At 48.7% G+C, this 24,273-nt stretch overlaps 1 protein-coding gene across 1 annotated transcript; it reads left to right on the top strand.

Moving 5' to 3' along the window:
• On the top strand, positions 1-23,661 carry LOC111162022 (cingulin). The gene is made up of 21 exons (XM_022526179.1): positions 1-65; positions 6,094-6,975; positions 7,655-7,755; positions 7,909-7,978; positions 8,078-8,173; positions 10,165-10,292; positions 11,163-11,295; positions 11,599-11,811; positions 12,262-12,410; positions 12,617-12,749; positions 15,775-15,975; positions 16,293-16,499; positions 16,872-17,129; positions 18,114-18,284; positions 19,004-19,165; positions 20,219-20,308; positions 20,733-20,816; positions 20,927-21,045; positions 21,343-21,451; positions 21,815-21,978; positions 22,273-23,661. The coding sequence occupies exons 2-21, from the start codon at positions 6,109-6,111 to the stop codon at positions 22,409-22,411; spliced, it is 3,594 nt and encodes a 1,197-aa protein (XP_022381887.1). The 5' UTR covers positions 1-65; positions 6,094-6,108; the 3' UTR covers positions 22,412-23,661.
• Positions 23,662-24,273: the final 612 nt, after the last annotated feature.

Raw genomic sequence — 24,273 nt, 5'->3', positions numbered from 1 at the left:
CGAGCCCGAGCCCGAGCCCGAACCCGAGGCCGAGGCCGAGCCCGGGAGCGCCGAGCCCGGTTGGGGTGAGTGAATGCGGAGGGGGCAAGAGCCCCTGAAAAGGCAAGCGGGCCTGAGGGGTAAGGGACGAGGCGATCCGAGATACCCTTCTCCGGGGTACAGGTGCTGCACTGAAGAGAGGAGGAGGGGAGCTGAAGCTAGGGTGGGGAGTACTGGTTAAGAGCTGGCTCCTACTCAGGTACCAGAGACAAGTGGCTGGGAACGTGCCAGGTGAGGGGCACCTGAGGCTAACGCTACTCTGAGGACACGAAAGCGTTTCAGCGCCTGGTTATCTCTGGAGGTCAGACGCCGGTCCTAGGGGCAAGAATTTCTGTTGGAGACCGCGGTGTTAGGGGGGAGTAGTTAGTGTCAGTTGAACAGGGGGAACAACTACCTGGGGTTCAGAGACGGAAGCGGGAAGGCGTCCAGAGGTGCTATTTCCCTCAGGTTTTCCTCCTGGCTGCCGTTCTGAGGTGGCGCTGGCACCTCCTTTCAGGCTTTGAGAGGTGTGAGGTGTGTTTTGCTCTAACCCTTCACCTACAGATGGAGATACTGAGGGACAAAACAAGAAGGCACCCCCATCTCTTTGCTAGGTGTGCAACTGTTTAAGCCTTCAGTTTCTGTCAGCCTTTGCTTTAATGCCTAGGAGATTTTTTTCCTTCTTCCTCTTGAGAGAGTGCTCGCCAAGAGAGGGGTATGAGGAAGCATAGATCCCTAGGCTTACAGAATATGTAGAAATACTTTCTAACGAGGCTTCTGGCTGGGGCTAATGTCGGACCCTCTCCCCAAGCACACATAGTTTATTCTGTGGTTCTAGATGGGGCCATTGGATGCAGTTTAGGAGCCTAACCCATTCCCTTGATGCCTCCCAGAAGATCCCTTATTACTCCATGAAACCCCACAGGGCGTCCCTGAGTCCAGGACCATGATGATTGTCATACTGTCAGTAGGCACCAGGGGTGTGGGAAATAGGACTCCTTAGGAGACCATAAGACTAGGGGAATTAGCACCTCTGGGACTCCACACTGGATGAGAGCTGCATGTTGCGGCCCAGACAAGGCTTCTGAGGCAGATTTCCTTGCCTTAGGCAGGTAAGGGAACCAGAGCCAGTCTTAGCTTGGCCCCTTTGATGCCCTGCCTGAGGAAAGTTGTTGTAATTGGGAAATAATTAGCAACCGCTATGTTGTCCATAGGCTGCCTACATGTGCCTCTGCACCTCTTCTTTTATCCTTGATATTTCGAGTCGGGGGCTGGCTTAGGGGACTGCTAATCCAGAGAATTGCCCTGACCCTAAGAGGATTCTGGCTTTCTAGAACCCTTTCTTATTTCCCAAGGCTGACCCGCATGCTATCAGCCCTGTGGGAGGAGAGGAGAAGGTAGGGTTGTTTCTCTTGGTTGTTGCAGGGGAGGGGAGAACTAAGGGCCAGGGAGTGGGCCAAGGCAAGTGTGGGATGAGGAATGCAGCTTCCGGAACTTGAGAGGGAGGAGTGGGGGACACAAAGTCTTCCTATCACATACTGGCCTGTCACTCACCAGGTTCTTTGTGCATCTGTTTCTCCCTGTTCCCTCTCCACTCTCTGCCTCCTTCACAGTCTTGGCATCTAGACTGGGCAGTCCATGCCAATGGTTTTGTCCCCTGCCGCCTCTGTGGTGTGGAGTTTCTCTGGTCTACTTTATGAGCTGCCAGTGGAGTCTCTCTGGCCCTCCCCTTCCCCTTGCCTCTCAAACCAGTCCAGCCAGTTTGCAGGGCCCAGTTCACCATTGTGTTTTTTTCCTCCACTGGCCAAGCTGCTGTAGCCTGGCTCTCAGGTTTCTGCTTTTTCAGTGGACTGGGTCAGGAGTCCACTTGGGGCCGGTTCTTTTTGATCCATGGGGAACCTTCTTATCTTTGTAACTCTTTCTGAGAAAATAACCAATCCATCAAGGTCACTGAGCTGTCCTTTTCTATTTTGGCCATTTATTTCTCTTGTTCCCTCTGAGGGGAGTCTAATCTCTATAACTCTCTTTCTTCCATTTTCTAAATCGGCCAGTTACGTAGCATCTAACATATTGCCTGGCCCTGTATATGTCAGTTCTTCCTCTACACACCCCAAACTACCCCACCCCCACTTCCTGCCAGAAGTTCAGAGACTGTCACTCCTAGTTGGAAGCCAGATGCTTATGGCTGGGTGAGGTGACGGAATTGGGGCAGGGTAGGCTAATAAGTAACTGAGGGAGAAGTGGCTGTCTGGTACAGGTGCAGCGTATCCTCCCTCTCCTTACAGGCAGGAATGGAGAGGCAGACAGATGAAGTTGAATTAACCTGTGGCCTGGGCTCTTCCCAGAATACAGTTGATAAGAAATGCCCTGGGCACATGCTGAGGAGGGAAAAGCAGGGGCAGGCTTTGAGAGCGAAACCTGTGTACTCCCTGTTTCCTGGCACCAGATTGCTGTTTACCTGCCTCTGGGGCTTACGCAAGGCCTTGGAGCTGCTTGGCTCCCCTAGCCACGCCCCACTGTCCTCTGTAACTAAAGGTGGATAGGTTTCGGGTTTTCCATGTTGAATCATTTAGAGCTCTGCTTTCTGACCCACCACCCCAAAGATCACGTCAATCCTGCTTGCCCCTGACCCACTGTCCCAGGACTAACAGTCCGTTGAAATTAGGGAGTCATTGGGACTTGGGGGCACGTTCAGCACTGCCTCTGAACAAGTTGGTGCTCTTGGGTGGGTGAGGGACGGTGCACTCTGCTGGGCCTAGTCTGGGAGCTCCTCGATCTGGATCTGGAAGATCAGTTGATGTACTGACAGAGTAGAACTGTGATAATGAATAAATCATGGGACTTCTGAGAGCTGGCAGTCTAGGCACATCTGGCTCCAAAATTAAGACTGAATGGGGCAGGGAGAGGTCTTGTTATGAGGGCACATGAGAAATGGCTGTGAGGGGGATCATTGGGTAAATCTCCCCACTGCTATTCGAGAGTGCCTTGGTTCAGGATACAAACTTAAACACATATTTATTGATACATACTGTGTCACCAGGTCCTGGAGGCCTGGAGTCAGCTGAGAGCCATGTCCTTTGCCCTCCAGGAGTGTGTCATCTAGTGGGGGAGACAGACAGGAAGCAAATCACTCTGATAAATATATAAAAATAAACAGGGGTGTCTGGCTGGCTCAGTTGGTACAGCATGCAACTCTTAATCTCGGGGCTGTAAATTTGAGCCCCACATTGGGTGTAGAGATTACTTAAAAACAAAATCTTTAAAAAATAATAAACTGAGGTAGATTTATTGAAGGACAACTATAGAACATATAACATTGTTCTTTTCTTTTTTTTTTTTTAAGATTTTATTTATTCATTTGACAGAGATCACAAGTAGGCAGAGAGGCAGGCAGAGAGAGAGAGGGGAAGCAGGCTCCCTGCTGAGCAGAGAGCCCGATGCAGGGCTCAATCCCAGGACCCTGGGATCACAACCTGAGCCTAAGGCAGAGGCTTTAACCCACTGAGCCACCCAGGCACCCCATATAACATGGTTCTGATCTAGTTTGTGGGAGGGGGTGGTTGGGAAGGGCTCTGAGGAAGTGACATCCTTCTGTGAAGCATGTGGAGCCAGGAGGGGCCTGTTAGAAGGAGTGCATGTATGCAGGGTGAATTTATTATCAGCTTTGTGACAGGCATAGGTGCTGCTAGCTATGTTTCATGTCTTGTCATTTTCCCTCTTTTTTTTTTTTTTTAAAGATTTTATTTATTTGTAAGAGAGAAAGTGAGTGAGTGGGAGGGAGAGGGAGAGAGAATCTGAAGCAGACACCGTGCGGAGCACAGAGGCCAACATGGATCTGGAGCCCCACAACCATGAGATCAAGTTGAAACCAAGAGTCAGATGCTTAACTGACTGAGCCACCTAGGCGCCCCTATTTTCCCTTTTTTTTTTTTTTTAAGATTTTATTTATTTGACAGAGACAGACACAGCCAGAGAGGGAATATGAGCAGGGGGAGTGGGAGAAGTAGGCTTCCTGCCGAACAGGGAGCCTGATGTGGGGCTCGATCCCTGGACCCTGGGAGCATGACCTGAGATGAAGGCAGACGCTTAACGACTAAGCCACGCAGGGGCCCTTCCCTCTTTTTATTAAAAAAAAAAAAAAAAAAAAAAAAAAAAAAAAAGAAAAAAAAAAAGAAAAAGGAACCTAAGTAAATTACATGCAAGAATCTGAAATGTAGAACATGATAACATTTTTATAGCTGTATACACTTGTAATTATTATTGTCTAATTTTTACAAGTATTTCCTCAGGAGGTATTATCATTATACCTATTTACTGATGAGGAAATTGAGGCTCAGAACAGTTGTGATTTGCTCAAGGTTATATACATTCAGTGAAGAGGAGGGCTAGGTTCTTTTTTTACTGGATGAGTGGTTTGAATAACCTTTGCCTTGTAGCTTCTTTCCTGATCCCATTTCTTACTTGAATTCTAACAAAGGACCCTGCCGATTTAATATCCTTTTGTTTGGAGTATCTGAGGTTGGTTAAAGTCCTCCCCAATGCCGGAATGGAAGAAGGACAGGGGTCCTTTAGTTCAGGGTGGACTTGGGAGGTCTTAATGAAACTCTTGAGATTCTGTGGTAAAAGCTTGTGTGGACTGTTTCTTGGGGGGGGGGGGGGGGGTAGGTGCATTACTTCATTCCCTCAAATGGAGTCTGAGAACCTTTGCCAATAAGGGCTCCTCCCTCCAGTTCCTTTCCCTGGAAGGGAAGGGCTGGGAATGTTAGGAATGTTCTTCCCACCAAGCCCTTTCTCACCTGCTGCTAGGCCACTCCCTTTCCCTCTCACCCTCGTTTTCTGGACTTCTAGCAAGACTACAGTCCCTGAAGGGGGCCTTGCCAGCTTTCCCAGAGCTCCACTGGAAGATTGAGCTGGGTATGTTTTTGTGTCTGTCTGGCTCTTCAGATACTCCTCCTCCAGTTTGGTACTAGGCTGTGGTGGAGATTAGTTGTAGGGCTGCAGAAACTGGAGTTGTTATTTGCTTCAAGGAGAAACTGCCCTCCCCAGTTCCTGGAGCCAGAGCACACCTGGAATATATTCCATTTGCCCACTCTAATCTTAGGCTGATGGGGACCAGAGGAGTTGGCCTATGGGTTGTCCTGGCTCTGGTCCTCAGGTGGGACAAGTCTGCCTATCCTAGGGCCCTTGGAATGGACATTCTTAAATGTTATTTAAATCTTTTTTTTTTTTTAAGATTTTATTTATTTATTTGACAGAGACCACAAGTAGGCAGAGAGGCAGGCAGAGAAAGAGGAGGAAGCAGGCTCCCTGCTGAGCAGAGAGCCTGATGTGGGGCTCGATCCCAGGACCCTGGGATCATGACCTGATCCGAAGGCAGAGGCTTTAACCCACTGAGCCACCCAGGCGCCCTGCTTAAATCTTTTTTTTTTTTTTGAATAAGCAATACATCTACATGGTTCCAAATTTAAAAGGGACAAAGGATACACAGTAGAAAGCTAGTTACTCTCCCATCCTTGTCCTCAGCCCCCAGGTCTTCCAACCCAGAGGCTTCACTGCTATCATCCCAGAAATAGGATGGCATATCTTGTGTGTAGGGGGGTAGTTTTGTGTATCTTAAATGAACTCTGGGAGTAGAGGGCCCCTTTTCTCCATTGGGATAAAGGTATCTGTTAGGCAGGGTTTGGGATCTGCCTTCATTGGGGTTGGAGGAGGCACACCATGCTATAGGCGTATGTGTGAAGATCAAGCAAAATTGTTGAACTCTTGACAAAGCCAGGCTCCCTAAGACTATATTAGAGGAAATGGATTCTTCTAAGTCAGTGGGTCTCAAAACCTGGAATCTGGACCAGCAGTGTCAGTATCTTCTGGGAACTTGATAGAAATTCAGATCCAGACCTACTGAATCAGAAACTCTGGGGACAGAGTCCAGTAGATACTTTTCAGATAAAATAGGAGAACCACTATTCTGTGTAGAAGGAACGACAAAATAATAAGCCACACAAAAGCCGGACAGGTGGAGGTTTCTGGGTTTCTGCTTCCAGTCTCTCAGCTTTAACTGTTTTCTTGATTTTCTAGGACCCCCTCCCATTCATGGAGCAGGCATCCACCATGGCTGAGCCCCGGGGCCCTGTAGACCATGGAGTCCAGATTCGCTTCATTACAGAGCCAGTGGGTGATGCAGAGATGGGCACCCTACGTCGTGGTGGGCGACGTCCAGCTAAGGATGCAAGAGCCAATACCTATGGGGTTGCTGTGCGTGTGCAGGGCATTGCTGGACAGCCCTTTGTAGTGCTCAACAGTGGGGAGCAAGGTGGTGACTCCTTTGGAGTCCAGATCAAGGGGTCCAACAACATAGGGGCTCCGGGAGCGCTGAGCTCTGACTCGGAATTCCCTGAGAGCTCCTACTCTCATGCCAAGGAATTTCCTGCCCGCTCACAGGGCAGCATGTCTGATGAGGAGCCTGGGGCCCACTGGAATGGAAGGCTACTCAGATCCCAGTCCCAGGCCTCACTGACAGGCACTGCCCCTGTGAGTCCGAGCACCAGGAGCACTAGCCTTCTGGAGCTGGCCCCCCAGGGAGCTTCCCCAGGGAGCACCATTGACACTGCACCCCTGTCTTCAGTGGACTCACTCATCAACAAGTTTGACGGTCACCATGGAGGGCAGGCCCGGGGGCGGACTGGCCGGCGCATGCGTACTCTGCCCCCTGAACAACGCAAGCGGAGCCAAAGCCTGGACAACCGGCTCCCACGGGATACCGTTGAGGAACGGGAGCGTCGGTCCCCCAACCACTGGACTCCTAACACAAAGCATGACAGCCACATGGGCAGCTCTAGGCAGTTGACCCAGAGCCAGAGCTCTCTTGGTGACTTTAGTCATTCCCATCAGACCCAGGACTGGGTTCTGCAGAGTTTTGAGGAGCCACGGGGGAGAGCCCAGGATCCTGGCATACTGCAGGTCAGACCCCACTCCTCTGTGGCTTCCGATCCCCAGCCCAGCAGCCCCGGGACCCCTTGCTGATTCAATAACTTAAGGCAGAAGGTTTCTACTTTTGTCCTCCACTTTACCCATCTTCTAGATAGATGATATTCACATGTACGAGATGCTTCCATGGAAGTGGAACTGATGTGAAATCAGCCTTCACAAGCATGAGAGTCACTTTTTACTGCCTGGCCATGGACTGTGCCTCAGTCACTAGCATTTGCTAGGTCTGCAGCGTCCGTAAGGCAGGCCAGGTAATATGACCAGCTTCCAGTGCTCTGGTCAAAACTCCCATCTCTGTCTCCCACTCAGGAGTGTAAGTGAGTAGGGCAGTAGCTTCTTGGAGACAACATTAAGCCTGTTCATTTATAAGTTCTAATACATTAACTGTCAGTAGTAACAGCTTACCACAGGGCTCACAGCTAGTTGAGATCTGCTTGTCAAGGAGAATCTGGCTTGCAGCAATAGTGAGAGGTGTACCCTGCTTGGACCTCTCCTGGGCCTGCTGCTCAGGCCTCCGCAGTGTTGCCTCTTTGTGAGGCCTGTTTGGCATGCTGGGAGGGCCTCGTCTCCCACCTGCTGCTTATGCACCATCTGAACCCCACAAAATGCCACTGGCTTCATTTTCCTGTTTCTCTGGGTTTATGTTTTGCAGTTCAAATCAACCCCAGATCTTCTCCGAGACCAGCAGGAGACAGCACCACCAGGCAGTGTGGACCATGTGAAGGCCACCATCTACAGCATCCTGAGGGAGGGGTAAGTGGGGGCCCTCCCAGCAGCGCAGTCAGACACCTCCCCTCTTTTCCTTCTGGCTTCCTTCCCCATCTTCCCTGTCCTTAGCTCTTCCTTCTCTCATCTCTGTTACCTCTTCCCTCTCTTAGCCTTTGCTTCTGCCCTTTTATCCTCCAGAAGCTCAGAAAGCGAAACGTCTGTGAGGAGGAAGGTCAGTTTGGTGCTGGAACAGATGCAGCCTCTGGTGGTGAGTGACCACCTCCCAGTGGGACCAGGAGGCAGGGTTAGGGCCTATGGGGCCTGGATCTGGATGTTGACCCATTCCTTCCTGCCCTGTTTCTGGCAGATGACTTCTCCTGTGTCTGCTAAGGCCCTGGCTGGGCAGAGCGAGCTCACCCGAAAAGTGGAGGAGCTGCAGCAAAAGCTGGATGACGAGGTGAAGGTGAGGGGAGACTAGAGGTGCAGGAGGCACATGGGGCACGGGAGAAACAGTGCTTGGGTTGCTCTTCCATGTGATCAAATGAGCACTCATATGTTCTGTGACACAGGAGATGAGTATGTGCTGGTCCCCACAAGGACTTCTGGGCTTCCCTGGAGCTTAGGGAGAAGAGCACAGTCATCAGAGCTCTGACTACCTTCCATTCATTTCCTTTGGAAGTTCTTATCCTGGCTTTGCTGCTCACCGGGATTACTTACCTCAGTTTTTTTCACTGTCATTATGATGATGGCAATACGAGTAGCTGTCATTTATTGAGTGTACACTCTCTCTCTCTCTCTCTGTGTATATATATATATATATATATATATATTTGAGAGAGAAAGCATGAATGGGGGGAGGGGCAGAGAGGGAGGGAAAGGGACAAGCAGACTCCTGTGGAGTGTGGAGCCTGGATCCCAGGACCCTAAGATCATGACTGGAACCAAAGTCTGATGCTTAACCAGCTGAGCCACCTAGGCGCTCCTATTGAGTATACTTCTTGTAATAGGTACTGTCCTGGATAATACATAATAATTATAGTGATCTTATAAAGTAGATATTGTGGACCTTTTTGTGGTAAGGAAACTGAAGATCAGCCAGGTTAAGTGAATTGCTCAAGGTACTAAGTAACAGAGATGGAATTTAAAAATTCAGGTCAGCCTTATGTGAAAGTCTGTGTAATCCCTTTAAAAAAAAATATTGTGGGGCACCTGCGTGGCTCAGTAGGTTAAGTGTGAGACTCTTGATTACAGCTCAGGTTGTGATCTCAGGGTTGTGGGATCGAGACTCGTGTCAGGCTCTGTGCTTGTCATGGAGCCTGCTTGGGATTCTCCCTCTGCCCTTTCCCCCACCCCACATTCTCTCTCTCTCAAAAAAAAAAAAAAAAAAAATTTAAAAAGTTTTAAAAAATATTGCTCCCACCTCTAACAGTATTGCCTTGCATGTAGTTAGTAAGTATTGGATTGTAACTCCCCTTATTTCCTGGAAAGCAGTATAGTATACTGGTTAAGTGGTCAGCTGTGGAATCAAACTGAGTTCAAATCCTGGTAACTGTTGGCTGCGTAACTGACTTCGGGCATGTTCTTTACATGTTCTAAGCTGCTGTTTCCTTAACTATAAAGTGGGGATAATAATTGTACTATCTTATTTATCTATGGCTGTGTAACAAATTACGTCAAAACTCAGCAGTTTCAGTCATCTCCTGGTGTCTTGAGGGCCCAGAGTCTGGAAGCACCTTAGCTGGGTAGTTCAGGGTCTGTTAGGAGTTTCCAGTCAAGGTGTTGGCTGGGGCTCTAGTCAGAAGACAGTGGTTATTGGCTGGAGAACTCACTTCCTTGATGTGTGGACCTCTTCCTGGGGCTTCTTGAGTGTCTGCACAGTATGGCATCTACCTTCCCCCACAATGATCCAAGAGAGAAGGTAAGGAGGAAGCTGCGGTGCCTTTTTAGGATGAGTTGCAGGATGCATCATTGCATCCTTTTTCTGTTTGTTAGAAGAGTGTTCTTAAGGGTGTCTGGGTGGCTCATTAGTTAAGCGTCTGCTTTCAGCTCAGGTCATGATCCCAGAGTCCTGGGATTGAGCCCTGCATCAGGCTCCCTGCTCAACGGGATCCCTGCTTCTCCTCCTCTCATTCCCCCTGCTTGTGTTCCCTCTCTCGCTTTCTCTCTCTGCCAAATAAATAAATAAAATCCTGAAAAAAAATTAATTAAAAAATAAAGAGGGGAGAAACTTCACCTTTTGAAAGGAATGTCAGACAATTAGTGGACATACTTTATACCATCCATCACAAGTCCCAAGGCTCGTTAGGAGAATTAAATGCAGATAATAAACACAGGGTCTGTAGTACAGTGCCTGTCATGTAGTAAGTCAGTAAATGTTAGACATTTGCATTACTCCTGGTCCTCTGAGAGGCTTTCCCTTCTCTCCAGCTGCTTTACTCTCCCTGCCTTTTCCAGAAGCGACAAAAGCTAGAGCCATCCCAGGTTGGTCTGGAGCAGCAGCTGGAGGAGAAGGAAAAAGAGTGCAGCCGGCTGCAGCAGCTGCTGGAGAGGAAGAAGGGGGAGGCCCAGCAGAGCACCAAAGAGTGAGTGCAGCTGATGGTGCACACATGGGGCTGCTTGGGGACGGAGGCCAGAGTTGGAGGTGTCCCCTGGGTGGGAGAGACAGAGAATCTAGATATCTAGAAGCTATAAGGGGCAGACAGAGATAGTTTAAAGATAGGACCTTTCTCTTTGCTTTCTCTGTCGGTAATGGTGATTGTGCCTGAGTTGGGTTACCTGGCTTTGCCTCTCTACTTCAGGCTCTAAATCTGTAAAATGGGTTAATAATAGTACCTACCTCACAGGACTGTTCATTTAGTAGATGTTTTTGCAATGAATACTGTTTGGCAGGCACTGATCTAGATTTCTGGGGTATACTAGTGAACCATTGAGATAAGGAGCGCTGCTGTCCAGAAGCATAGTTTCTTGTGTGTGTAGGGGGGGAGGTTGGGGAGACAGACAGTAAATAGTGAGCATATTAGATAAGTAAATCTGTAGCATTTGAGAAGGCGATTAATGGAGTAGGTCAAAGTAGATTGGGGGGCCTGGTGGTGGAGGAGCCAGTTTGTGTATTAAATAAAGTGGTCAGGGGGCACCTTGGGGTTCAGTTAAGTGTCTGCCTTCAGCTCAGGTCATGATCCCAGGGTCCTGGGATCAATCCCTGTATCAGGCTCCTTGCTCAGTGCAGAGCCTGTTTGTCCTACAAGTGAGGAAATGCTTGTGCTCTCTCTCTCTCTCTCTCCCTCCCTCTCAAATAAATAAATAAAATCTTTTAAAAAGAAACAAAGTGGTCAGGGGAGGCCTCATTTAGATTTGAACAAAGAAGGAGGTTTAAATGAATTAATATATGTAAAGGGTTTAGAAAACTGCTTGACACCCAGTGCTTGATGATATTATTTTTTATTAATTATTAGGCTCCAGAACATGAAGCTCCTTGTGGATCAGGGTGAAAGGGTAAGACATGGGCTGGAGACCCAAGTGATGGAGCTGCAGGACAAGCTGAAACAGGCCCAGGGATCAGAGTCTGCTAAGGAGGTGCTAAGAAAGGTAGGGAGGAGGATGGCTCCTACAGCCTCTGTTTCCTTTCAGCTAGAACACCCTCAGATCTGTTCACCTCCAATTTCCCCACAGTATGGGCAGAAGATAGCTGATTATGGGTACCCCTTAGTGTGCTTTCAGACAGGTTCAGTGGTCAGATGGGGGGTAGAGCCCAGAAGGGTGGGCATCCTAGAGAGCAGAGAGCACCGGGTACTGAGCCTGACAGGTTTAAGCTGCTCAATAAATATTTTTGATTGACCAAATGAATGGACAGGCAGAGTCACCTCTTTACTTCTGTCTTCCTTTCCCCAGGACCTGTCAGAGACCCGGCAGCTTCTGGAAGAGGTGTTGGAGGGGAAACAGCGGATAGAGGAGCAGCTGAGACTGCGGGAGCGGGAGCTGACAGCCCTGAAGGGGGCCCTGAAGGAGGAGGTGGCCTCCCGTGACCAGGAGTTGGAAAGCGTCCGGCAGCAGTACCAGCGAGATGCAGAACAGCTTCGCCAGAGTATGCAGGATGCCACCCAGGCATGTGACCAGAGCAGGGACTGCTGGAAGAGGACAGCCCCTCACCCCCAGAAGGGGCTGCCTTGAGGTCTCTTGGTATTTGGGGACTTTCCATGTCATAACTGGAACTCCCTCTGAAAGACAAATGTGAGATGTAATGAAAACCTTGGCCAGGAAACCTACAAGGGCAGAGTGAGGAAATGTAGGCCAGGAGTACCATGAGGGTGTGTGACCAAAGTCCCATGGGGAAATAAATGGAGGAGGCATCCTGTCAGCGACAGCGGGGGTGGGGGGACACTCTGACCTGGGGAGACTTTGTGCTAACATCACACCAGGCACCCTGAGTTCTCACAGTGTGTCACCAGTGTGTTGCCCTCTGGTCCTGAGCCTCCCCTTCCACATGCTTAGACTTTGATCTGAAGCGAGTTCTTCCCTCTGAGCCTCCTGTCCCCCAATTGTCTCCTTCCCTAGGACCATGCTGCCTTAGAGGTGGAGAGGCAGAAGATGTCAACCCTGGTGCGGGAGCTGCAGAGGGAGCTGGAGGAGACCTCAGAGGAGACAGGGCATTGGCAGAGCATGTTCCAAAAGAACAAGGAGGAGCTTAGAGCCACCAAGCAGGAGTAAGGAATTTGTCTGTCAGCAATGCTTATCTGTGTTTCCTATATCCTGCTGCTTTTCTACCCATGCTGTGCCCTTTACTCTGCTGAGAGTGGGTGCCCAGCCTGTTGGCTTCTGAGGAGGTGGTTTGCATTGTCCCACTAACCTTTCACAGGCAGGTGGGCTGACCTTGTTCCCTTTTCCTTTGCATTCACCTGGCTGGGCTCAGACTCCTGCAGCTGCGGATGGAGAAGGAGGAGATGGAAGAGGAGCTTGGGGAGAAGATGGATGTCTTACAGAGGGAGTTAGGGCAGGCCCGGGCTGGTGCTGCAGATACTCGCCAAATGGAGGAGCTCAAGAAGGTACTTGGAGGGGCACCTGGCTGGGACTTGATCTCAGGGTTGTGAGTTTGAGCCCCATGCTGGGTGTAGAGATTACTTAAAAAAAGAAAAGAAAAAAAAAGGTACTTGGAGTTGGGGTGTGGAAGAGCAGGTTGGGGTGATGGGCACTGACCTCACCTACCCATGAGGATCTCCAGACTAGTGGCTGCCTCTTCTGTGCTTGGTTTTCAGGACCCACCTTCCTGCTCAGCCAGCTCTTTCCCCTACACACTCTCTGATGCAGTTGGGCTGTTCTCATTGAGTGTACAGGTTTCCAGTGGGAAGGACTCCTACTTGGGTTCAAGCCAGAGGCTGCTGGCTGCCTCCCAAGAGACCTCAGGGGAAGCAGCATTTAGATGGATTTGTGAAACTCCAGGGTCATTTTTGAAGCTTCAAATTTGGTCCGCACAGGGAGAGTTGCTCTGTCTGGAGGGGGTGGGGCAATGGGGAGTAGGGCAGGGGGATGGACTCATTAACTATATCTATGAAACCAACATTTACAGTTAGAATGGCAGTTTATTAACTTGTAACATGAAATGTCATCAGACAGACTGGAATATTTGCAGTGGCATGGCCAGCTGACCTACTGGGAAGCCAGATGGTATAGTGAAGGCTGCTCAGAGTATAGAATCTAGACACAGGGATTTTATCATGCATGGATATTTTATAAATGATAAGGTCATCAGATTGAAGCGAATACAGATAATTTCTTCATATTCCTGGTATTAGTTTTTGGAGGACAAGAAAGCATCTAATTTGGATGATTTAGAAACTTAGAAAATATTTTGTTAGTATAGGGAACTGGCATTTATGGCCTCCTAAGGATCCTTCTAGGTTTATAGTTCTTTGAGTCACTATGCTGGATATGTAGTTGGTGCTCATTTAACAAGTATTAATTAATCATTGCTTGTTTATCATTCCTTTGCCATAAGCTGCCTAATTATAATCAAGGCAGTCATATTTATTAAATGAGTAAAGAAGTATAGCTCTAAGTGATGATTTTCCAGATAAACAAAAGTCTGAGCTTACACAAAATACTTGGAGAAAAACATAATGAACGTTAACCAAGTGTACTTTTAGTGATTGTAAATGAAAAGTGCTCTTAAGTTTTTACTATGTTAGTATGAAGTTAAATTATCAAGAATGTCTGAAGTCTGTTTGCTATATTAGTGGACATTCCTCTGGACAATCTCAGTTGACTATCATAGGAGATAAAGCTGAAAAGCTAAGAAGAAGTAACTAGTGCTTGATTTATCTCATATATGAAGTGTATTTTATCAAGTACCCACTCAGACAACATATGCATTAGGAAAACAGACCCCATCCAGTATAGATCACACGCTGTGCTGTTTTTTTCTTTGCAGTTAGTTTTGTTATTTTATACCGAAAACTCAAAGTATATTATATAACCTTTCAGCCTAATTATGGTATTTTCTGAATTTCAGAAATAGCTGATAGCTAAAGAACGATAGCACGAGAGTTCATATCTCAAAATTTTATTTATTTATTTATTTATTTTTTTAAGATTTTTTTTTTTTTTTAATTTATTTGACAGACAGAGATCACAAGTAGGCAGAGAGGCAGGCAGAGAGAGAGAGGTGGAGGCAGGCTCCCTGCGGAGCAGAGAGCCCCATGGGGGCTCGATCCCAGGACCCTGGGATCATGACCTGAGCCGAAGGCAGAGGCTTAACCCACTGAGCCACCCAGGCGCCCCAAAATTTTATTTATTTTTGATTTTATTTATTTATTAGAGAGAATACAAGGCAGAGCAGTAGGCAAAAGGAGAGGGAGAAGCAGGCTCCCCACGGAGCAGGGAGCCCGATGTGGGGCTCGATCCCATAACCCTGGAATCATGACCTGAGCCGAAGGCAGATGCTCCACCAACTGAGCCACCTGGGCACCCCCTCAAATTGGGGCTCAAACTCACAGCCCTGAGATCAAGAGTTGCATGCTCTACCTACTGAGTCATGCAGGCTCCCCAGTATTTTAATTAAAAAAAAAAAAATAAGAGCAGCACCACTATTTATTGTGTAATATGTTTTGGTTTTCAACATATTTTATTTTTGAAATAGCCAATCCTGTTTTATCCACACCCTCATCTACTCTCACTTAATGTGATTTGATTTTGTGTGTGTGTGTAGATTTATTTCACATACCATAGAATTTACCCTTTCTAAGTGTATGACTTAGTGGGGTTTTTTGCTTATTTGTTTTTAAAGATTTTATTCATTTATTTGACAGAGAGCACAGTCAGCGGCAGGCAGAGGGAGAAGCAGTCTCCCCACTGAGCAAGGAGCCCGATGTGGGAGTAGATCCCAGGACCCTGGGATCATGACCTGTTGCAAAGGCAGACACCCAACTGGCTGAGCCACCCAGGAATCCCTTTGTGGTTTTTAGTATATACACAAAGTTATATGTCCATCATCACTATCTAATTAGAGAACATTTTCATCACCCCAAAAAAGAACCCCATATCCATTAGCAGTCACTTTCCCCAGCCCTGGGTAACCACTAATCTACTTTCTGTCTCTATGCATTTGCCTATTCTGCACAATTTCATATAACTTGAGTCATAATATACGACCTTGTATGTCTGGTTTCTTTCACCTAGCATAATCTTTTTGTAGGTTTACTGATGTTGTAACATGTATCAGTACTTTTTATAGCTGAATAATACTCTATATAGATACATCACATTTTTTTTTCTGTTCACCAATGGGTGGACGTTTGGGTCATTTCTGTTTTAGCCATCGTGAGTAATGCTGTAATGAACATTCACGTGAACATGTTTTTTGGGAACATGTTTTCAGTACTCTTGATTATATACCACGGAATGGAATTCATATGGTCATTCTATGGTTAACTTTTTGAGAAACTATCAGACCCCTTGCCCAAGTAGCCACAAAGATCTTTCATTGCCCCCGCAAAACATGAGAGTTCCAGTTGCTGCACAGTCTGATATCCCAGGCCACCCCTGTGCCCTGTCACTGTCCCCCTTCCCTTCCAGGAGCTGCGCCAGACCCAGTGGGAACTTAAGGAACTGAGAGAAGAGCAGCAGAGCCAGGAGGTGGCTGGGCACCACCGGGAGCAGGAGTTGGAGAAGCAGCTGAAGGTTGAGTCTGATCGAGGTCGGGGGTTGGAACAGCAGAACCTCCAGCTACAAAAGATCGTCCAGCAACTGAGACAGGACTGTGAAGAGGCTTCCAAGGCAAGGGGAGTGGGCACAGGGCTTAGGAAGTGGAGGCTGAGGGGTCTGGAGGGCAGAGGAGCCAGAGGGCATGGAAAATTACCTATCATGGGTATGTACAGACCAGATCCTTGGTCCTAGGTGTGTGGTGAAAAGTAGCTAGGATTGGGCAGCGGGGAGGCAGGGCTGCAGCATGGCTCTGTAGGGGTGGGATTCGCAGAGGCACTACCACTATTTAGGTCCAGTTCTCATGGATGGTCTTCCAGGTGGCTCTCCTGGGGGTGGCTAGGGACTTGGAGCCCTGGGGTCTGAGCTACCACTCCCTGAACTGGCCGCAGGCTCAGGCGGCAGCAGAGGCAGAGGTGGCAGTGCTGGGGCAGCGGCGGGCAGCCATGGAAACCACACTTCGGGAGACCCAGGAGGAGAATGACGAGTTCCGACGGAGCATCCTGGGTCTGGAGCAGCAGCTGAAGGAGGCCCGGGGCCTGGCGGAAGGTGGGGAAGTGGCGGAGGCAAGGCTTCGGGGCAAGGTGCAGCGGCTAGAGGTCAGTGCTTCTGCCCACGTCGTTGGCTCCCTGTCCGCCCCCACCCCCCGGCCCTCTCTCCTCTTGTCCCTGGCTGAACACTTCAGCTAAATCCTCAGCTATCAGTTTCATTTTATGCCGAGTGTGCTTCTGTTGGCCTTCCCAGTCCAGTGTTACACTTGGCTTTATTTCCTGGAGCATGCTTTGCTGTGGATGTCTTGACCCTTGCACTGGTACTTTTGTCTCTTATCTCCCACCTTGTGCTTGTTCTCTGTGTCCTGATTTCTTTGCTGCTTCCCTTGAGCCTGTTTTCACTGCCCACCTTTTTCATAAATCACTCTTCTTCCCTCCCATCTATTCCCTTCCAAATGGCCTATGTCTTCCCTCTCCCAGGCTGAGAAACAGCGGCTGGATGAGGCCCTGAATGCAGCTCAGGAAGAGTCGGGGAGCCTGGCAGCTGCCAAGCGGGCACTGGAGGCCCGGCTGGAGGAGGCCCAGCGGGGGCTGGCCCGCTTGGGGCAGGAGCAGCAGGCACTGAACCGGGCTTTAGAGGAGGAGGGGAAGCAGCGGGAGGCGCTCCGGCGGGGCAAGGCTGAGCTGGAGGAGCAGAAGCGCTTGCTGGACAAGACTGTTTGCCAGCTGAACAAAGAGGTGGGGCATGGGATGTCCTGAACTCTCAGGAAGAGTCCCAGCTCTTAATGGAAGCTTGCCTGGGGGGCGAGGGGTCGGGAAGGGGTCAGAATGTGTGGTGTTTGCTTGCCTCAAGTTCACTGCTGGGGAGGCCAAGGCCAAATCTTGAGAGAGCGGTGTCCTTCCTACTGCTCCTCAGTGTTCATGTCCTCCCTCCACATCCCATTCCATGTGGTCTTGGTCCTTGGAGAATGTCTCCTGGGATTCTCTTAAGACATCTGTAAGATCTGAATGTAAGAATCTTCATTAGTAGAATTTTCTGTTTGGGGTAGGGAAAGGAAAGTTCCATCATCTCTCCCTAGCTGACTTTAAGACCTAAACATAGGAATTTTTGTGGGTGGAATTTTATATTTGGGGGAGGGCAAGAAGAAAGGAAAAATAAATTGCATTTTTGTAGGTAAGATCGTCCCTGTAATCTCTTACTTTATAAAGCTAGAGCAAACACATATTTTGTCACTTCTAAAGTGCACATTGCGTCATCTCTGAAGTTGACTTGGCATCTTGTAACTGATGGTATGTTACAGGTCAGTTGGCAGGTTTTTCCTTCTTAGTGGTATATCTTACGATCTATTGGCATCTTGGGTTTGTTGAAATGTGATCATTTAAGGTTTACTTGGTATCAGACACTTTTACAAGTACTTTGTATCATTAATGTAATTCTCACAATAACCTTGTGATGTAGGTACCATTATTTCCCCATTTTATAGATGGGGAACTGAGACCTAGAGAGGATAAGTAACTTGTCTGTGATCACACAGCTAGTAAGTGGTAGAACCAGGATTTGAGCCCAGGCAATCTGTATATTACTACTAGCCATACTATAGGGACCTAGGCCCAGGGAGAGCAAGGGAGGGCTGCTTTGGCAGTAAGGAGAATCTGGGGAGTCTTGGCTCAGAGGAGGGCCAGAGGTATGGTGCTGAAAAGGCTCTTTTCTCTTCCTCTAAGTTGGAGCAGATTGGGAATGACTCTAAGCAGGCCCTGCAGGAGCTGCAGGCCCAGCTGGAGGATTACAAGGAGAAGGCCCGGCGGGAGGTGGCGGATGCCCAGCGCCAGGCCAAGGAGTGGGCCAGTGAGGCTGAGAAGAACTCAGGGGGGCTGAGCCGGCTTCAGGATGAGGTAGGAGGAGAAATGGCAGGGGGTGGGAACCTGCCCAATGTCCTTGGTTTGAAGGTCATTGCCTCTTTTTTTTTTTTTTTTAAGATTTTATTTATTTGAGAGAGAGTATAAATAAAATCTTAAAAAAAAAAAAATCACAGTACCAAAAGAACCTCAACACTGCAAGGTTATTGGAAACGTAGTATCAAAACAGAGGCATGTCTTGAAATATGATAGCTAGTTTTATTTTATTTTTTAAAGATGATAGCTAGTTTTAATACTTCACAATCTTTTACTGTAACAATTTGTTATAATTTTCTGTTCTGCGATTACATTAAACCCTTTTTGTTTTGTTAAAAAAAAAAGTCCCAGTACCCTACCTGGGTCCCATATCGCTTAAATCACAACTCCTAGGGCTGGGGCCCAGGATCAATTGTCTAAAAATGACTTAACTGATACTAATTTGTGTAGGGCATTTTAAAACAATAAAGAAAATGGACTAAGCTCCTTTCTGCCTGATAGATAGGATGCTGCCTGATTCCTGAATTGTTAAAGAAAGCTAACTAGATCTTCAAAGAGAAGAAAAGGGACTAAAAGTTGGCCTGCTTTTTATTACCACCAGGCTCTGGCAATTCTAAAGAATGTCAGTGATGTGACGTTTTTCCCCACGGGGCGGACTGCTCTCGCCCCTCTGCTCCCACCTTACTTCTCCAAGCTGTTGCATTTTCCCTCCTGCCTAGACCCAGAGGCTACGGCAGGCCCTGCAGGCGTCTCAGGCTGACCGGGACACAGCCCGGCTGGACAAAGAGCTGCTGGCCCAGCGATTGCAAGGGCTGGAGCAAGAGGCAGAGAGCAAAAAGCGTTCCCAGGATGACAGGACCCGGCAACTCAAGGGTCTTGAGGTGACGGTGTGAGGGTGGCAGGGAGGGGGAGGGGTGTCCAGGTCCTGGCACAGGTGGGACTTCCTTGGGGGAAAGTAGCCAGGACACACCAAGCCCCCTTTCTCTGCTGGGTATTGAAAGCTGGTGGCCCACAGCTGATGGGTTTTGTTTGAGTGCAGTGTTTTAAATGACTGAGTTAATTGCCAGTGTTTAGAAATTTATACATGTCACTTATATCTTACCGATTTCTGGCTCCTTTTGTACATGTGGAAAATATGTTCACCCTGAGCTTCTAATCCCGAGTTGTCTGCATGGCAATAGTTGGCTGGAACTGAGCAGTGGCATCTCCCCTTTAGAGTGAATAGTGGTCTTCAGTTTGCTATATTTGGCAACAATAATAAAAACAGTGACAAGGGACGCCTGGGTGGCTCAGTCAGTTGGGCGTCTGCCTTTGGCTCGGGTCCTGGGATTGAGTCCTGCATCTGGCTCCCTGCTCAGCGGGGAGGCTGCTGCTCCCTCTCCTGCTCCCTTGGAGCAACAACAACAACAGTAACAAAAAACAGTGACAATAGCAGCAGCAAACACATATTATGCCATGTGCTGGGCACTGAAGACTCATTTAATCCTGAGAAAAAACCTGTGGGATAGGTTCTCCATTTTATAGATGAGGAAAACAGACCCACAGAGAGGTTAAGCAACTTGGCCATGGCCCTTCTGCTAGGAAGTGGTAGATCTGACTCCATCCCAGCTTTGGCTTGGACACTTTGGTTTCTGTCTGTTATCCCATTAGGGAAATCGGGCTGCCCCACTGAGGAATCGATTCGGGGGTTTGTCATCCTGCCAAGGGCCAAGACTAGAGCAGGCGCCACCACCCTCTCCCCTCAATGCCACGCCTGGTCAGCAGGGGGTGCTAGCTCCGTGGTGGCTCTGGGCAGGGGCGAAGACAGCTGGTTGTGGGGACATGGGAAACAGCAAGGTCTGTGGAGGCTGGGCTTTGGGAGGGTCCTGGTGGGGGTTTAGCATTCTGGTGTCCAGCATGTGGGGCAGAATGAACCTGTTGCTTCTGTGCCACAGGAGAAAGTCTCAAGGCTGGAAGCGGAGTTAGATGAGGAGAGGAGCACCGTGGAGCTGCTGACAGAACGCATGAATCGTGGCCGGGACCAGGTACCCCCTTCCTTAGCTCTCAGCCCTCTCAAGAACACCTCTGCCCACCCATGTTTCATAATCTGGGGAATTCTGGCTGTTGAATCTGTGCGTGGCTGGTGCTACTTCAGGGTCTCCTCTCCTTTAGGATGGGTGGAAAGGAGCCAGGGATCTGAGTGGAAGAAGGAATCCTGATGGCCTGGGATCCTCTCTGACCTGAGTCCAGGCTGCTTCCATTCAGAGGGGATGCTGGTTCCTGGCGAGATGGAGGCAGCCCTGTTTAAATTCTGTGGCTCCTCCCATTTGAAAAGGCTGTGATTTCTTAGTTACCTAAGAATTGTGGGGATTCATAGAGCATCCTACAGTTTTCTCTGCCTCACATGGTTCACCTGCTGGTTCATTGTTAGCCCTACCCAAATCTTATCCTCTCATCCATCTCCACTAGGTGGACCAGCTGAGGGCAGAGCTCATGCAGGAGAGGTCCGCTCGACAGGACCTGGAGTGTGACAAAATCTCCCTGGAGAGACAGGTAAGCAGGGGAGTAAGGAGTCTTGGGGATAGACACCAGGAGGCAGGTAGAATGACCACAGGAGGGATCAGAAGTGGAGAGTGACCACGGAGACTTTCTGTCCCTCTCAGAACAAGGACTTGAAGAGCCGCTTGGCTAGCTCAGAAGGCTTCCAGAAACCCAGCGCCAGCATCTCTCAGCTTGAATCCCAGAATCGGGAGTTGCAGGAGCGGCTGCAAACTGAAGAGAGGTGATGTGAGCCCATCTTCCCTCTTTCCTTCTGGGCTCTTCTCTGTCTTGCATGTCAGACATGGCCACCCTAACCTGATCTTCAGGGGCAACTTTTCTCTTGGTAAAGAGCAGAGGGAGCTGTAGGACTTCTGAAACTTATGAAACTTCTGAAATGTGAATGACCTATTATGCCCCTAGATCTTCCATAGTGTGACATGACTGAGAGGAAGGAGTTCATGGAGGCTGGAGGGAGCCAAATAGGGTTTTCTCTGGAAATGGCTACAGCCACAGACACCCCCCTACCATACCCTCCTAGGGAGAAGACTGTTCTGCAGTCTACCAACCGAAAACTGGAACGGAGGGTTAAAGAGCTGTCCATCCAAATCGATGATGAGCGGCAGCATGTCAATGACCAGAAGGACCAGGTAAGGACGGGAACCAGGGACAGGAAGTCATATGGTAAGCATTTACTGTGTGTTTGCATGAGGGCAAAGGGAGGCCCCATCTCATAGGTCTTCCCAGCTTCATGTAGGGATGGAGACTAGACTGGAGGCCCTGGATTAAAACAATCATAGTAAGCACATGCATTGAGTGTCTGTGATGTGCTAGGTTCTCATTCTGTTGTACATGTGTGAGCTCGTTTCATCCCCAAAACAAGCCTGTGACGTTAGGGAACTTGCCTATGGTCATGACATTTTTCTAGGGCAGCGATTCCTTGTCAGAATTGGGTCCCAGTCCATGGTCGCAGCAGATGCTTTTCTAATGTGGGGACTTTGTATTCTGCCCAGCTAAGCCTGAGGGTGAAGGCTTTGAAGCGGCAGGTGGATGAAGCAGAAGAGGAGATTGAACGACTCGATGGCCTGAGGAAGAAGGCCCAGCGTGAGCTGGAAGAGCAGCATGAGGTCAATGAACAGCTCCAGGCCCGGATCAAAACCCTAGAAAAGGACTCCTGGTATGGGCTGCTTTTCTTTCCCCCTCTTCTGAACCCCGGGAATGGGTTCTCCTGAACTGAATAGGGAGGAGGATCTCTAAGATGGGACCTCTGCAGTCACTCCTTTCTGGCTGAAAGACTGTATGGTTATTCTTTAGCTCAGCCCACTGTCTATATATACCCCATCTCCCCAGATCTCACATAGGTGGGGGAGCTTGTACCTTGAGGCCTTAGAAAAGCTGGGAGTTTCCTTAGCATGAAAAGCATGGTTGTCTCAGTCTGTCTCCCTCCCTTACAAGTATTCCTCTCTCTTAGGCGCAAAGCTTCCCACTCAGCTGCTGAGTCAACCCAGCATGAAGGGCTGAGCTCAGATGAGGAATATGACAGCGTCTACGACCCTTCTTCCATTGCATCACTGCTTACGGAAAGCAACCTGCAGACCAGCTCTTGTTAGCTTGGGTCCACGAGGGACCAGAGACCACACTTGCAGCCTGCCCTGGCCAGGCCTGCACTGCCCTGCCAAGCCTCGAATTCCTCATTCCTGGAGGGGGAACCCAATTATTAAGCCCTAAGAACAGGAAGGGTATGTGTGATGGTGATAAAAAAGGCATTGGCACTAAGCCGGTGAACAGGCTTTCCCTTTCCTCTGGAGGAGTGGGTATTTTAGGCCAACTGAGCCCTTCCCTTAAGTCTTTTTCTTCCCTCACAGCAATAGGATGGTCACCATAGAGGCTGAGGAGGATTGAGCATGTTAGGAAGGGATAGACATTGCCACGTATATAAAGCTTTATTTCTTTAGCCCTTAACCCTCAGGCTCAGGGAAATACCTTTGTGATTTTTGCTCCCATGACTCCTGCAGTATGTTTTCCTCCCACTCTGGAGCAGGGTGAAGGGAACATTATGGATAATAGACACACTGGGGTGGCTGTATCCAGCTCATGGATGCTCCTCTTTGCACAGTCATGGGACCCATATGGTAGTCCCCACCCCTCTCCACTCCTTTATATTTTGTCTTCCTCAAGCCAGTGGATCCAAGGGATCTGTTCTCCCCTTCCTGTCTTCATCATCCTACCTTCCTTTCCTTTTGGTGCCTTAGACAGGGTGAGGAAATAAGGATGTTCTTCTTGCCTTCTATACCTGCACATGCATACCTCTCCAAGGACCAACCTTTCCCCCACCAGGGCCCTCAGCTTCCCCGGCTGCCCCAGTCTAGAGAGTTATTGGCTCATTTACTGATGAGCCCTTGCGGGAGGGACTTTGGTAGGACTGTGATAAGGTTGTGGGGCTTGGTTCTGCTCAGGGTTTCCATGTTTCCTCCTGTCTTTCTGTGACTATGGATGTGTTTGTAAGGGACTTGCATCTGGGAACCCTGATAACTGTCTGCATGAGTTTGAAAAGCAGAGGTCTTTCTCGTGGCTTCTCTGACCCAGATGTGCCCAACCTCAGTAGGGAATCAGGGGATCCTCATTATCTCAGGAGCTTGGACCTGACACAGGGCTTCCTGCCTAGGGCTAAAGATGGACTCTTTGTAGAAATGGGTAGAGGCAATGGAAGATTTATTCCCCTCTTGGGTTTTGGGAAGAGCCAAGCCCTGGTAGGGAGGAGGTAAGCCTGCTTATTTCCTGAGCAGGTTCTGTAAGGAGCCTAGGGGAAGAAGAAAGCTGTTTTCACCAATGACTTGTAATTTCATGATTTTTTTTTTTAAATCTTCTATTCTGCAAGTTAGAGATTTTCTCCCAAACCAACCCAGCCTTGATTTTATTTTAAATTAAACATTAAAATTATATATCTATACTGAAATCCTTGACTTCTCATTCTTTTTCCTGGCTTATTTGGAGGTCTGTTTTATGCAGAAACCATTTTAACTAGAGAACTTAGAGGCTGAAGCTGGGGTTTTCTTTATCTCACTTTTTAGAGGCTCTTTACAGCAGATTAGATGGACCCTGGGGAACGACGTGTAAGTGTTTATAGCACCTGCATTCTCTCCTAAACAACCTTCTGGGAATAGAAAGGCCAGTAAATGCTGTATCTGAGGGTTAAAGGAGACAGACCAGAACTGGGTTTTATTCCTTTGGGGCACAGGGATGTCCCCAGCATTCACCTCCCATGTACAAAGACATTTCATTCCCATCTGGTATGGGACCCAGTCCCTACCTGGGGAAGTAGAAGAATTTCTGTCATTCCTGCTCTTTTTTTTTTTTTTTAAAGATTTTATTTATTTATTTGACAGAGATCACAAGTAGGCAGAGAGAGAGGAGGAAGCAGGCTCCCTGCAGAGCAGAGAGCCCAATGTGGCGCTCGATCCCTTGACCCTGG

Source organism: Enhydra lutris, unplaced genomic scaffold (genome assembly GCF_002288905.1).
Source record: "Enhydra lutris kenyoni isolate GAN:26980312 unplaced genomic scaffold, ASM228890v2 scaffoldscaffold88, whole genome shotgun sequence".
Taxonomy (NCBI): Eukaryota; Metazoa; Chordata; class Mammalia; order Carnivora; family Mustelidae; genus Enhydra; species Enhydra lutris.
Note: the sequence above shows the minus strand (reverse complement) of the source record. Positions and strands in the feature narration are given on the sequence as shown.